Genomic DNA, 14,771 nt, shown 5'->3' on the forward strand with positions numbered 1-14,771 from the left:
TTCCCCCTGCTGAACAGCCCTCATGACTAGAGATCAGGTGTCATGGAAGTTTTGTGAGGCTTTAAGGATATTAGGATGATACTGTACTCCATTTAAAAAAAGTGGACATCAGGTGGACATCACAAAGGTCATTTTTGAGAAGTCTGTACAATGTGACATTGTGTTCATGTATGGGTTCAAGTTCAAGCTGGTTGTTGTAAATTTTGAGAGTAGACATACAGTATTTGTGTGTCATAGCGCTATATGGAACTGAATGTAATAGAACTGAATGTATGATAAGTCAGAGGTGTGTGTGTGTGTGTGTGTGTGCATTTGTGTACAGGATTGCTGTGTTCTCGGTCACTGTGTTCTACGACGAGAGGATCGTTATCGTGGCTGAGCAGCGCCCTGACGCCAGTGAGGAGGACAGCTTCCAGTGGATGAGTCGAGTGCTGCAGGTCAGTCCCATGGCAACTGTCACACCCATAGCAGACCATTGTAGAACCTTCCCGTCTCCAAGCATAGTTCTGACTCTGAATGTACTAGCCTGGCTCTGCCCTCCTATGTACTTCCGCTCAATTTTCATTTTCCTTCAGTACGTCGTCTGGGTTTTCGGTATATTCGCGGTTGAAGTTGTGCGCTAGTTTGAGCGTGACATACGTCACGACCAAACGTTAGCGATTGCTTATGACCGAACCAGAGTGGCTCTGGACAGATTCAATAGTTTTAAACTATAACAGAGCACTCACCTTCAAGGAAGTTAACGCTTGGCAATGGAAAGTGGCCAGACTCTCTGTACAAATGAAATGTTCGTACGAGAGTCTGGTAGGACCAGGCTATGAATGTACCGGAGCATGTGCCATACATATACATCACATAATAAAATATAATGTGTGAGTGTTTGCACATAAGAAAACAGAAAGTACCTAACTAACTTCCGAATTAACTAACTTCTGAATTAAAAAACAGAAAGTACCTAACTAACTTCCAAATTAACTAACTTCCAAATTAAAAAACAGAAAGTACCTAAATTAAAAGACAAAAAGTACCTTACTAACTTCCGATTTAACTTAACGGTAATGACAAGTCGGAAACTTAAAAATGAGTGGAACTCACTCGATTTTGTGGAACTGAGAACTCTCTCTAACGTCACTGAAACTCTCTCTAAAGTCACGTCTGGTTTCTCTTCTGTCCTCTCTGTAGGCCATAGACAGCATCCACCAGGTGGGCCTGTACTGCCTGGCGCTGGTGCCTGCCAACACGTTACCCAAGACACCCCTGGGTGGCATCCATGTGTCAGAGACCAAGCAGCACTTCCTGGAGGGCTCCCTCCACCCTTGCAACATCCTCCTGTGTCCCCACACCTGTGTGACCAACATGCCCAAACCACGACAGAAACAGCCAGGTAAACATTGCAGCGACAGCAACTTACAAATTAGAACATGTGTCTGAGAACTTGGTCTCATAGCCCATAATTTAGGTCTCATAGCAGACATAGGTGTAAATAAATACCACTTTTACAAACACACACGCACACACACACCCAGAGCACTCCCTCCTAGCTTCCACGTCTGTCTAATGTTATGTTTGCTCTTCCTCACTGTGTGGCTTGCTGTGTTGGCAGTGGGTGTTGGTCCTGCCTCCATCATGGTGGGGAACCTAGTGGCAGGGAAGAGGATCGCCCAAGCGGCAGGCCGTGAGCTGGGGCTGATCGAGGACCAGGACCTGGTGAGGAAGGTAAGCCTCGGCGTCTCCCGTCTGGCAGCAAACGCCCAGCACTCCGGCAGCAGGAGGCCCACGCAAGAGACTGGCATCTCCCTTCAGTCTCACGAGCTGATGCAGAGGGCACAGCCAGCTTGATGCAACTCAAGGAGGTCACTGAATGTGAATGCTAGGAGTGAATGAACTAGCGTGCTATTTGGTTAGCTACATGCTGTCTTTATCCATCTGCTTTAAAGAACTGACTTCATATCCCTTCAACCTCACATATTGATGCAAGAGCACAGGCAGTTGGGTTTAACTCAAGTGGGGCACCATGATTATGAATGCTAGGAGTGAATGAGCTAGCTAGTTAGCTAACATCTGCTCTCTCTATCTGCTGTTTGCTATCTGCTAATAACTGTTGAAAAGGGCGGGAAGACTGAATGAGGAGTTAAGGGTGGGTGGTGGACTGTTCTGTGTCTCTCTTTCTCCTCTAAGCGTGTGTTTCTGTTCTGTCCCTACTCCCTGGTCCACATGGGGGATGTAGCTCAGTATGTGGCCCACCATGATGGTAAGACTGATGTCTGACTGGCTGGTCTGAGGACTGAGTCCTCCTCCCTCTCCCTGTTTGAGTGGTGGTTTATCTGTGTCTGTTTGCTGTGCTGGTGTCTGTCAGATGTGTGTGCAGGACTGCACAGCCGCACGCTCAATCCCAACCAGCCGAGCTCGTCCTCAGAGGTCACAGCGGCAAACGGAGTGGCCCATGTGCTATAGGGAGAGGGAAGGCGCTGAAACACATCAGACAGCATTGTCTTAATTCTAGCTCATTCACCACCATCAGCTCATTCAAGTTGCAAAGGTCCTAGCCCATAGTATTTTAGACAAGTTATCAAACTGGTTTTGAAGGTGCTCATCACTCAAGAAGTAAGCTGTCAAGATCAGCTCTTTAAATTGTCTATCATATTATTTTCTGTTGAACCATATCAGCCCAATGCAGTATTGCCCAAGGAGACCAGTCAAAATTAAATCACACACAACAAGGATCAATAATACTTCAAAAGATTTTAATGAATGTCACAGTTGGGTTGGATTTCTTGAGGGTGTACCCATTCATTTATGTAATTGCAGTATATTGAGGAAGAATTTTCAGTGGTAATTTGATTTAAAATATTTATGGGAAGAAAAAAATATCGCCTGCAGTTATTTTTCGCTCTCTCACTATAAGATGTACAACCAGTTGTCCTTGCTGTTAAAAATTAACTTGACTCAAATACCTTTGACTGCAGTAGTTTGGATCTTAAATGAAGCATGAACGACATTTGCCTCTCTAGGCTGTGTGTGTGCGCGTGTGTGTGTGAGAGTGTGTGTGTGTATGTCTGTGTATCCCAGAGGCTGAAGGGCTGGGTGCTTACTCTTGTATAAAATTCAGTTTGATAAAGATCGTTAGGCCACGTGTCACCAGCATACAGTCGCGCGCACACATGCGTGCTAGTAAGCACACACACACACTCACACACATCCTTAGACGCTGCATGGTTTGGTGAGCAATGCCAACCCTCTGCATGCACCCTTTGCTTCGCTTCAGAGCCTTTGTGGTGCAGCACACCCAGCTGTTGCTGAGTGTGTCTGTGTGTGTTTGTGTGTGTGTGTGTGAGTGTATGTGTGTGTGACTGCGTGTGTCTTTGTTAGTTGAAGCGGACAGCACAGGCCTGTCTCCCACGCCAGCTCTCCTGCTTCTGTGTGGACTGCTACCCCCCCCCACCGGACCACACTGTGCCCAGCCTTTCTTCTCTTCACTGGTATCTACAGCCTGCCAGTCTAGAGTCGGGCGCTGGCTTAGTGACCCAGACCTCGCTGACACTGTGTCTGCTTCTAATGCTGCTAGTGTTCACAGTGGCTATGTTAGGCAGCAAGCAAGCCCTTATGATGTCCTTTCAAATCCTATGTGTCCTTCCATGGCTGTCTGAAGGTAGGTGAGGTTGATGTATGGATGGATTGACACTAATTGAGTTTCTTGCCTTTTTTTTACAGCACCAGTTCTTGTCGGAAGCCTTGCAGTGGAGAGCTCAGACTGACCCAGACCATGTCCTTTATGTGCTGCTCAATACCAAGGTACAGTGAGACACCTACAGGTTAAAGCCTATTACATAGACCTCAGTCTGTAGTCTATTTTGAGTCTGAGTGCAAAATGCTTTGCTTATTAAATCCAGAAACAGGCTTTCAGATCCCTGGTGCACAAGTTGTTCTCACTCCAGCTTCCTGCTGTAATCTCAGTCACCTCATAATGGCCCGACCGTTTTAAGTATAAGTATATATACTTTTTTTGATCCCGTGAGGGGAAATTTGGTCTCTGCATTTAACCCAATCGGTGAATTAGTGAAACACAAACAGCACACAGTGAACACACAGTGAGGTGAAGCACACACTAATCCCGGAGCAGTGAGGGGTTAGGTGCCTTGCTCAAGGGCACTTCAGCCGCGGCCCACTGGTCGGGGCTCGAACCGGCAACCCTTCGGTTACAAGTCCAGAGTGCTAACCAGTGGGCCACGGCTGCCGTTGTGTTTTTTTCTTGGCACTTGGTAATGCTGTGTCTGATGTTAGCAGAAGTTCTGTACTAATTGTAGTAACTCCTCCTCTCCTCCAGGGGGTGCCAGTGAGCACAGCCTCATGTTTGCAGCTTCACAAACGGGCAGAGAAGGTGGCCGCAGCACTGATGGAACGAGGAGGCATCAATACAGGAGACAATGTGGTGCTACTCTATCCTCCTGGTATGCACACACACGCCTCCCCTCACACTTTTAACAAATGAGAAGCATCTATTCACAACTATCAGATATTGCTGGCATATTTGTTCTCTAATGTCTGTAAACCTTTCAATTACTGTAGGTCTCCTTGATACTTAGCTTCTTTCGTAACTTCAATAACAGCAGGCATAGCTCATTGACATCTACACCCATGCATTAACAATAATGCTAAAAATAATCAATTCATTTTTAAAAACCAAATATTAAGTCAAATTACCGGTAATAGTATTGGGGGAAAACGTTTTGTACATTTGACATAAAAATCTGTATCTTTGCATGCATACTTCTGCACACGTTGACACTGAGTAGCAGACCCAAAATGAACAGAGAAAAAAAATTCAGGGCACAGTTACGAATGTGCTGTGACAGGACAAAAACCACTGAAGACCTTCTTGTGTGCTCGTTGTGTTTTTGACTGCCCTATTGGTGCTCATGCGCTCTGTCCCTGTCTGCAGGTATTGACCTGATCTCCTCCTTCTATGGCTGCCTGTATGCGGGCTGTGTCCCGGTGACGGTTCGGCCGCCTCACCCGCAGAACCTGGCTGCCACTCTGCCCACTGTCCGCATGATCATAGACGTAAGTACTGTCTGTCAGACTCCACCGTAGTCGGCCAATAGGGTTTAAGAAATCAACTTGCAGCTCCTCTATTGACTAATCTGAAACCCGAACCTGAGGTGCGTTCAAATTCGGCAAACGGTGGCGAACGTTAGTGGTGAACATGTTTTCTTTAAAGAGTTAAATTTGAACGATTTGGTGTTAACATTCCATTGTAACTCTAATTGCATTGTTACCTTCATCAAGCTCATGTCCAGTTCCACTGTATGTTCGCGAAGAACTACCTCCGCAGACTGTTTCTTCTGTTCGCAAACGTTCGCCGAAAACTCAAGGCAAACGGAAAACTGTTTGCAAACGTTCGCAAATGTTCGCCTATGTGAACTGATAGTCTATGTTAGTCATTGACTTGGTAAAAATGCTGCCGGACTTGATCTCAACACAGCATGACCTACTTTACCTGGTATATGGTGTACACTGAATAAAAGTGTATCCACAAAGACGCATACATTTTAGTAGTGGTCTAGCCAGTTGAGACAGCGCTCTAAAGCTCACATGAACCTGGTCATGCAAGCCTGCGTGTGTGTGTGCATGTGATGTTGACTGTTGCCAGAGCTCCACAGCTCTTGACGGCCTGTTCCCTCTATGCCCCTCTGTGCTCCTGTGTGTTGCTGTAGGTCAGTAAAGCTGCCTGCATCCTCACCACTCAACTCCTCATGAAGATCCTCAGGTCCAAAGAAGCTGCCGCCAGCGTCAACATCAAGACGTGGCCCACCATCATAGACACAGGTGAGAGGGCAGAGTCTGGCCCCACCTCACAGGTGATCTACCTGTCTGGCCATCTCTCAAAGACAGTGTAAACATACTGGGCACATTGTTTATAAATTTCATTATGTACCTTCATAGATAGTGCCGTAAACAGACAGGCCATCACAATTATTGTTGATCGAGTTAATTAACAGAAGAAAAATGTGGCTAAATATTCAATTTCAAATGCATACACCATAGCTGTCAACATTGTGCACTGAAAATAAGGGAGATTTCCTGGGTTTCTCAAATGCAAAATACACTAACAGCAAGAATTCAGGCTACAAAACTGCTGCACTAACTTAACGAGTTACTTAAATGTTATGAGAGTATTAAAATATGGGATATTGTAAGGGAAAATATTAAAACGGGAAGACTGCGGGGAAAAAGTTAAAATATGTGAGAAACCTGGAAAAAACAGGGAGGGTTTACAGGTACGGCATACACTCACACTGGTGAACCGGAATCCCACAACCAACAGGCCTGTCAGGGTGCAGGGAAATAGCTGTGATAAAGTGCTAAACAAATGTGTACTGGTATGACTATGCACACCAAGACACTCACAGTCTTTGACAGGGCCTCTCTGTGACTTCACAAATGAGTCGTCACATCCACCACACGCATGAACACTCACACTGGCATCCGCATAGAGCAGCTCTGTGCAAAAGTGTTAGGCACCCGGTAGATTTGGTGTTTTAGCTATGTTATGATGACCATATATGCTTATTTTGCATTGTCTTCACTAGAATTCAACCAGAAGACAGAATGTAAAATAACACAAAGAAATGTTTTTGCACTGCTATAATGACCAATGTCGCAAGGGGGAAGCTGAAACCGGTTGGTACTGGTACTGATTCTGGCTCTGACAACATAGTATCACAAGTGTGAATGAGACGACGGCACTTTGGCAGATCAAAGATGTCATTGAAAAGTGGAAAAGGCCAAAGATTTCTATTCAAAGAGCCTTGATGAGGCAAGCTGACACTGCATTACTGAAGAGGGTCACTGGAGATGTACAGTATGTTACAGGTGGCTCCTCCACTTTGTGCCAAAATGCTCTTGACACGGCCAGTTTTAGGGTGAGCCACGGTCAAGCCAGCAGCTGATCTCCAGACCCACATCGTAGCTGGATCCACAGCAAATCCAGTGGCATCTTGAGACTGAAATTGGACTGGTATCAGAACAAGAACTACATTTGATGTGTATTTAAACATATTCTAATTAAGAGTGAGAAATAAACAATATGGTCCTTATGGCATTACTGAAGCAAAACATGTAAGGTGCCTAAGACTTTTGCACAGTACTGTACAGACACTTATGCCCCCCCCCCCCCACACACACACACACACACACACACACACACACACACACACACACACACACGTGCAGCATGGCTCAGCTCTGCCCCTGTGTGTCCTCTGTCCTCTCAGATGATCTGCCCAGGAAACGGCCTCCTCAGCTCTACAAGCCCCCCACCCCGGAGATGCTGGCCTACCTGGACTTCAGTGTGTCCACCACCGGCATGCTCACTGGGGTCAAGGTGAGTTACCACTGGCAGCCACAGGACTGAGCGGACAGTAAAGGTCATTGTTAGTTGTTTGTGTCCGCCTAATGGATGTTCTCATCACAGTTCTCATCCATATCCTGGACATTCGTTTAACAGTTGATGCAGCACATTGAGGAAGTGTTCTAGTTAGTGTTGATGTCACCTGTTTACTCCACAGCCTTTTGTAGACTGCTCAAGGGTTTTCAGTGTCATTCTGTGTTAGCAGACACAGAGCACAGAGGGACCATGCTGCTGATACTCAGCATGATGATGATGGTGAACAGAATGATAACAGTACTGTGTGTGTGTGTGTGTGTGTGTGTGTGTGTGTGTGTGTGTGTGTGTGTGTGTGTGTGTGTGTGTGTGTGTGTGTGTGTGTGTGTGTGTTCCATCAGATCTCCCATGCTGCTGTGAGTGCTCTGTGCCGCTCCATAAAGCTCCAGTGTGAGCTGTACTCCTCGCGACAAGTCGCCATCTGCCTGGACCCCTACTGTGGCCTTGGCTTTGTGCTGTGGTGTCTGTCCAGGTGAGACACACATATACACGCACGCACGCACGCTCTCATACATGGACATTCTCATAGCTGGCATTGTCTTATCATGTCGTTCCCTTGCTGCGCTCTGATTGAGTTTCATACATGCAGCTCATGTTAGGCCATCAGTTTCTCCATAGCATGAAGGCAAGATGCCAAGTATGTATTATTACCCTACAAATCTGGATACATTTATTCTTCCCCTTTTGTGTGTGCGTGTGCGTGCAGTGTGTACTCAGGTCATCAGTCTATCCTGATCCCCCCGATGGAGCTGGAGAGCTCTCTGTCTCTGTGGCTCAGCACGCTCAGTCAGTACAAGATCCGAGACACCTTCTGCTCCTACTCCGTCATGGAGCTGTGCACCAAAGGCCTGGGCACCCAGACAGAGATCCTGAAGGTGAGGAAGATCACCATGCACACAAGCACGTACTCAGACATGCATACTATGGAAGACCTCATCACACACTCAGACATACATACTCAGACATGCATACTATAGAAGACCTCATCATACACTCCGATATGCATACTATAGAAGACCTCATCACACACTCAGACATGCATACTATAGAATACCCCATCACAGACTCAGACATGCATACTATAGAAGACCTCATCATACACTCAGACATGCATACTATAGTATATCTCCATCAAAAACACAGGTCAGTGGATATCTCCAATACACAGATATATATTTTATAGACACTGAGGGTGAGGGGCTTCCACATGCCCACAATCACTGTTGTCATGCAGGCCACATTCATTTATTGGGTTTTTCCCGTCAACTGTAAGCAGAGACGTCGCGAATGCAGGCCATTCGCCATTTTGTAATGTGCTTTTAAAAATGCTGCTCATGGCCAGTTAAGTGAATCAAAAGCAACATGAGGAGGTGTGTGGATGGTCACTAATGTGTTGGAATGTCGTGTGTGTGTGTGCGCGCGCATGCAGGCACGGGGCGTAAATCTGTCGTGTGTGCGGAGCTGTGTGGTGGTGGCCGAGGAGCGTCCCCGCCTGGCCCTCTCACAGTCCTTCTCCAAACTCTTCAAGGACCTGGGCCTCTCCCCGCGGGCCGTCAGCACCGCCTTCGGCTCCAGGGTGAACCTGGCAATCTGCCTGCAGGTCAGTCATTCACACACACACACACGCACGCACGCACACACACGCACGCAACAATAGTGTCCGCTGACATTAACAGGTATGTACTGTACGAGGGGGGCCTCTGTGGTCATGCTGTTAAATGTCCTTTGTTTCTGTGCTGCAGGGAACAGCAGGACCTGACCCTTCCACAGTCTATGTGGACATGAAGTCTCTCCGACACGACAGGTGAGAACCTCTCCCCACTGCATTCACACTCAGCCCTTTAACTGGAGATGGCAGATGTGTCACATTAAGAGAGTGTTAAGTAGTGTTACAGCAAGAAGCAGTCTGGTGTCCAGAAATGATCTATTTTGTGTCGGACATCTTGGATCAGCTCTATTCTGCATTCCAGCTCTGAATGGCAGGGATTGTGTAATTATTATGTTGTAATGTGGAATCTCTCTCTCTCTCTCTCTCTCTTTCTCTCTCTCTCTCTCTCTCTCTCTCTTTCTCTTTCTCGCTTTCTCTCTTTCTGTGTGTGTGTGTGTGTGCAGGGTGAGACTGGTGGAGAAAGGAGCTCCTCAGAGTCTGCCCCTCATGGAGTCAGGCACAGTGAGTGAGCCTTTTCAGTTTGGATCCGACAGTGATGTTGTTAGACTCTGATCATATACTTAATATAATCCTCAGAGGTTAATCTTACCTACTCTGTACTACTCTGTGTGTGTGTGTGTGTGTGTGTGTGTGTGTACATACACTTCAGGCTTGTGCAAAATTCCAGAATTGAATTGAAACTGGCTCTTAAATTCCAATTCAATTCTTGAATTTCACTTGCATTTCAATTGAGGTAGCAAACAGGAAGCAGAATTGCAATTCGAATTGTGCACAACCCTGAATACACTTGTATCCATACTTTCCATCTCCCTGCAGATCCTTCCTGGAGTGCGGGTGATAATTGTGAATCCAGAAACCAGGGGGCCCCTGGGCGACTCCCATCTTGGGGAGGTAAGGCCACTAAAGGATGATCACTGATAAACCATGCCATGCTAAAACACAGCTTTAGCTGTAGCTTTAGCTTTAGCTGCTGTACAGCATGCTATTTCCCAGGCTTCTAAAGCACTTAAAACACTAAAACACCCCTCTCACTATTTAGTTCTGCATCATCAGCCCTGTCAGTCTCATGGCTTTGTCTGTTTTCTCTCTCTCTCTCAGATCTGGGTGAGTAGCCCCCACAGTGCCAGTGGTTACTACACCATCTATGGAGAGGAGAGCCTGCAGGCTGACCACTTCAACACGCGCCTCAGCTTTGGGGAGACACACACCCTGTGGGCACGCACCGGCTACCTGGGCTTCGTCAGGAGGACCGAGCTACTGGACGCCAGTGGAGGTCTGTGTCACCACTCCTCACCACCAGAGGGTGTTGTTTGCACAGTTAGAAATGAGCAACATGGCTTCCTGCGTGGAATCCATCCACATATACAGTGATTTGTTCATCACCTGTCGCCTCAAAAAGTTTAAATGATTTGAACTTGTGTATAAGTATAAGTATATATACTCTTTTGATCCCGTGAGGGAAATTTGGTCTCTGCATTTATCCCAATCCGTGAATTAGTGAAACACACACAGCACACAGTGTACACACAATGAGGTGAAGCACACATTAATCCCGGCACAGTGAGCTGTCTGCATCAACAGCGGCGCTCGGGGAGCAGTGAGGGGTTAGGTGCCCCTTGGCAGTCCTACTTCAGCCGTGCCTACTGGTCGGGGTTCGAACCGGCAACCGTCCGGTTACAGGTCCGAAGTGCTAACCAGTAGGCCACGGCTGCCCCCAACAGCACAGTGTTTCAGTGTACAGTGTACAGTGTTTCGCATCGCCAGGGGTTATTTCACCTAAAAAATATCTGAATTACTTTAACATGACATGGTCTCTTGCAATCTTCAGATCGGCACGATGCTCTGTTTGTGGTGGGCTCTCTGGACGAGACCCTGGAGCTGAGAGGACTGCGCTACCACCCCATTGACATCGAGACCTCCGTGTCCCGAGCCCATCGCAGCATTGCAGAGAGGTGAATGGACCCAGCAGCCGTTTGCACTCAAGTTTCCCCTCACTGTCTCCTAGACCTCTGCTCTTGGATTTCTTCCTTTTTTGTAGAACATTCTATACAAAGCAACATAGCTGCCCATCTTGATTTAGCATTGACTATGAGGTTTACATGTATTTATATGTACATATGCTTGTATATTAAATGATGTGCTTTATGTCACTTCTTTGTGCTCCATTGTCATTGCTCTTCACCAAAGGCACTGCTGTCCCTTCAGTTGTTATGGCTGGGAATGTGTGACTGGAGCTGCAACCCTCTGCTAACCACATCTTCCTCTGTCTCTAGCGCTGTGTTCACCTGGACCAACCTGCTGGTGGTGGTGTCCGAACTGGCCGGCTCGGAGCAAGAGGCTCTGGACCTGGTGCCGCTGGTCACCAACGTGGTGCTGGAGGAGCACCACCTGATCGTGGGGGTGGTCGTCATTGTGGACCCGGGCGTCATCCCCATCAATTCGCGCGGCGAGAAACAGCGCATGCACCTGCGCGACTCCTTCCTGGCCGACCAGCTTGACCCCATCTACGTGGCCTACAACATGTGAAGCTCCTGCCCAGCCATCACCACCACCACAGCCCTCTCCTGCCGAGTCCCAAACCACCCATGCAGCCCAGCCATCACCACCACCACAGCCCTCTCCTGCCGAGTCCCAACACCCCACCCCACCCCCCTCCCCCCCAAAACAGACCTGCATCAATTTTTGCACCAGACTTATTCTGAAAGGGTGGAGGATGTCCACGTTTTGCTTATCGAGGACGAGTGCACACCCACCCACCCACCCACACACACACTTACACACAATCAAGTGGCCTCACTTGCGCTTCCTGGTCTATGGTGTGGTGTGGTAGAGTGGGGTGTTTGGACACAGGAGGGAGGGTCTCCCTGCCCCTCTGCCCCCAGACGCGCTCTCGCTCTCGGCCTGCTGAGTATGTGAACTAGACAGCCATGGTAGGACAACTACCTCGGCCTGGCTGTGGTGCTGTTGTGACCTACGGTCCAAAAAAATAACTCCAGCGTAACGCAACTTCACAATAAACGAAACGTACGTCAACAAAACAATAAACGGCCCCCTGTCCGTAGAGCCCAGGGAGGAAAGACTAAACTGATGAAGCGGCACAAAAACAAGGACGTGAGGATGGGGGGCCATGGTGCTTTCCCCCCTTTCATCATTCATTTCCTGGTTCGTGGGCACACTGGAAGGGTCCTTAACCATCAGTCGCTCACTCTCCATTCTCCACACATCTCCCCTCACTGCACTGGGGGGGCACTCTTCTGAAGTACACACAAGGGTGTCCTGTCCCAATTGTTTTGGTTGAGAGCACTGTGTGCAAAATACTCCATCTCTTTCACAAGGTAGTCCGTCACAGTCAGGGCAGCAAGATGGACTTAGAAACAAGAAACTGCCCCTCCGTTCCTCCATCTTTGGGGCAGCTTAACATATTTAGGGGCAGAGTCATTGTCATTCTTACATTCTTTTTTTTTAAGTCAATACATATTGACTAAGATATAAGATCACCAGCAACATTTGGCTGTACTCTATTGGCAGTCCTACAAAGCTGTTAACAGACATGCATCATTTGCATGTCTTCACACCAGTCATGTTGATTTGCATCCATACCTTGGTGAAATATAGCACAGCTTTGTTTTTGTTTTTTTTGCCAGTCATGATGCAATGTACAGTGCTCAGAACTTCATTCAGTGGGGGAGTTTCATTTGTCACTGGTCATTAATCCTCTATTCCGGATCCGGATATTGGCATTGTATTGCAAGAATGATATGCATTTAAACTGGTGGCAGAAGGAGCCCTATACAAACAACATGTTATTTGACAAGTCCATGCCTTATCAAACCTGTGGAACTTTTGGTTTTAGTTGTTTTATCTTGCATTGCTGTATGTAAACTGTATACTGAAAAGGGATTTTAGAGTGATGATTTTACTGAAGGTATTGGTTTTTATATTTTTAGTGTTCTCGTTTATGTCTCACTGATGTTACTGTATAATCAAGTGGACGTACTCTTTATGTCTATAAAACTTGACTGATCTCTCATACTTGATAGCAATTCTCTGCATCACCGCTTAGGGTTAAAGTAACCTGGTCCATGTTGGAAAAAAGTAACAATTTGCACTTTCCCCCCATCAGCTAAACTATTGCATGTGTTCTTGAAAAAGTATTTGCAGTTGCTTCTGTTAATTTAGGAGATGGGGAACAAAAAGTATGAGAAAAAAATGTGTACATATATATTTTCTGTTCCACAAAGCCTGTGTACATATATATTTTGTCCCACAAAGCCTTTTTCTTATCTTTTTGTCCCTACCACATTCAGTGCAGGTTTGTGGTTGTAATTTACATTTCAGGGTATCTTCAATAACTCAATGCCTCCTATGAGATGGCCTTTGTCACTCACTGTACTTACTGTTTATACTGTACTGCCTCAAGATGCGGCGAGTCAAATACAGAATACAGACCACAGCTTACATCTGCATTTACTTAGTTATTTGTAAACAGTGATAAGGTATGTGTAAAAACATATCAGTTCCAAGACTAACCAATCCTACTTTTTTAACGGAGAGCTGCTAATAACCCCCAACAGTTAGTCACGCCGCCCATCAGAGCCCTAAAAAACCAATGGGTTGGTTAACTGCTGTTCAGTCAAATTACATTCGCAAGTTGATGAGGCCCTTTCATATCACTGTTTCGAATAGATACAATTTGTAATGTGGGGGGTAATGCTAGATTTAATTTAAATGCCAAGCTGATCTATGCCAATACATAGATTTAAATAAATGTATTGAATACAATGTCCTGTTCTGTGTCATTTTCTGTAGTGCATAATCTAATGTTATTTTATGAGGGATGTTCTTTGCTGATGTAGAGTTATGGCTGCAATTCTGCAATTTAGATTTCTGTATTTTGTATTTTTGGTAATATACAGGTAACCTACAGTTCTATGGACTATCAGATATTGGCAGGGTTGGGTAGTAACTGATTACAAGTAATCTGGATTATGCAGTCAGATTACAAAAATGAAGTAACTATAATCAAACCAGATTACATTAGACTAGAAAAAATGTGTAATCAGTTTATAGTTACATTGTCGAGATTACTTGATTACATTTCGATTATGTCTTTAAATACATGACATAGCTTTACATCATTCAGTAAATAATACTGTGCAGTTAATAGTTGGAAAATTGTGATTTTGAGTGAATGGACAGGGAATGGAGAAGATACAGTGGCAGTATTTGACCTGTGAACAGGCCATCTTGCACCGTGACCGCTAACACACACTTGCAAAAACGCACGCAGCCAAGATCCTCTTCTATACACGTTTCTCCACCAGTTTGTCTAAAACAGACAAAAAAGGTCATGCTCCTACACATGAGAACAACATTGCATAATGCAATAGAAGGCATTATGGGCGTGTACTGCAATGTATTTTTTATTTAATGTATTTTTCACAGTTTTCGAGTCTTTTATTTTGAAGAAATCCAAAAGTACTCAGATTATATTACATTATTTTTCTAATCCAGTGGATTACGTTACTGATTACAGAAATTGGCAGTAGTCTGTATTCAGTAATGGATTACATTTCAAAGTAATCTGACCCAACACTGCATATTGTACCTAATTTGAAAAACAGACAAATAAGTCAAATAAGTTCAGCAGACAATAGA

The 14,771-nt window shown here is 45.9% G+C and overlaps 1 protein-coding gene across 1 annotated transcript in view; it reads left to right on the forward strand.

The window, feature by feature from the left end:
* Positions 1-13,895, forward strand: part of dip2ba (disco-interacting protein 2 homolog Ba) — a 51,515-nt gene extending 37,620 nt beyond the window's left edge. The window contains exons 22-38 of the mRNA XM_076277112.1: positions 323-437; positions 1,183-1,384; positions 1,604-1,716; positions 3,712-3,792; positions 4,325-4,448; positions 4,940-5,061; positions 5,715-5,826; positions 7,275-7,384; positions 7,786-7,916; positions 8,151-8,319; positions 8,874-9,044; positions 9,187-9,248; positions 9,557-9,614; positions 9,930-10,004; positions 10,212-10,386; positions 10,942-11,065; positions 11,387-13,895. Coding sequence (XP_076133227.1) covers positions 323-437; positions 1,183-1,384; positions 1,604-1,716; positions 3,712-3,792; positions 4,325-4,448; positions 4,940-5,061; positions 5,715-5,826; positions 7,275-7,384; positions 7,786-7,916; positions 8,151-8,319; positions 8,874-9,044; positions 9,187-9,248; positions 9,557-9,614; positions 9,930-10,004; positions 10,212-10,386; positions 10,942-11,065; positions 11,387-11,639 — 2,197 coding nt within the window. The 3' untranslated portion in view covers positions 11,640-13,895. The remainder of the gene's footprint in view (positions 1-322; positions 438-1,182; positions 1,385-1,603; positions 1,717-3,711; positions 3,793-4,324; positions 4,449-4,939; positions 5,062-5,714; positions 5,827-7,274; positions 7,385-7,785; positions 7,917-8,150; positions 8,320-8,873; positions 9,045-9,186; positions 9,249-9,556; positions 9,615-9,929; positions 10,005-10,211; positions 10,387-10,941; positions 11,066-11,386) is intronic.
* Positions 13,896-14,771: the final 876 nt, after the last annotated feature.

Source organism: Alosa pseudoharengus, unplaced genomic scaffold (genome assembly GCF_046254945.1).
Source record: "Alosa pseudoharengus isolate Yale_2024_CS ecotype anadromous, Long Island Sound unplaced genomic scaffold, YU_APseudo_1.1 YU_APseudo_1.1_scf_9, whole genome shotgun sequence".
Taxonomy (NCBI): domain Eukaryota; kingdom Metazoa; phylum Chordata; class Actinopteri; order Clupeiformes; family Clupeidae; genus Alosa; species Alosa pseudoharengus.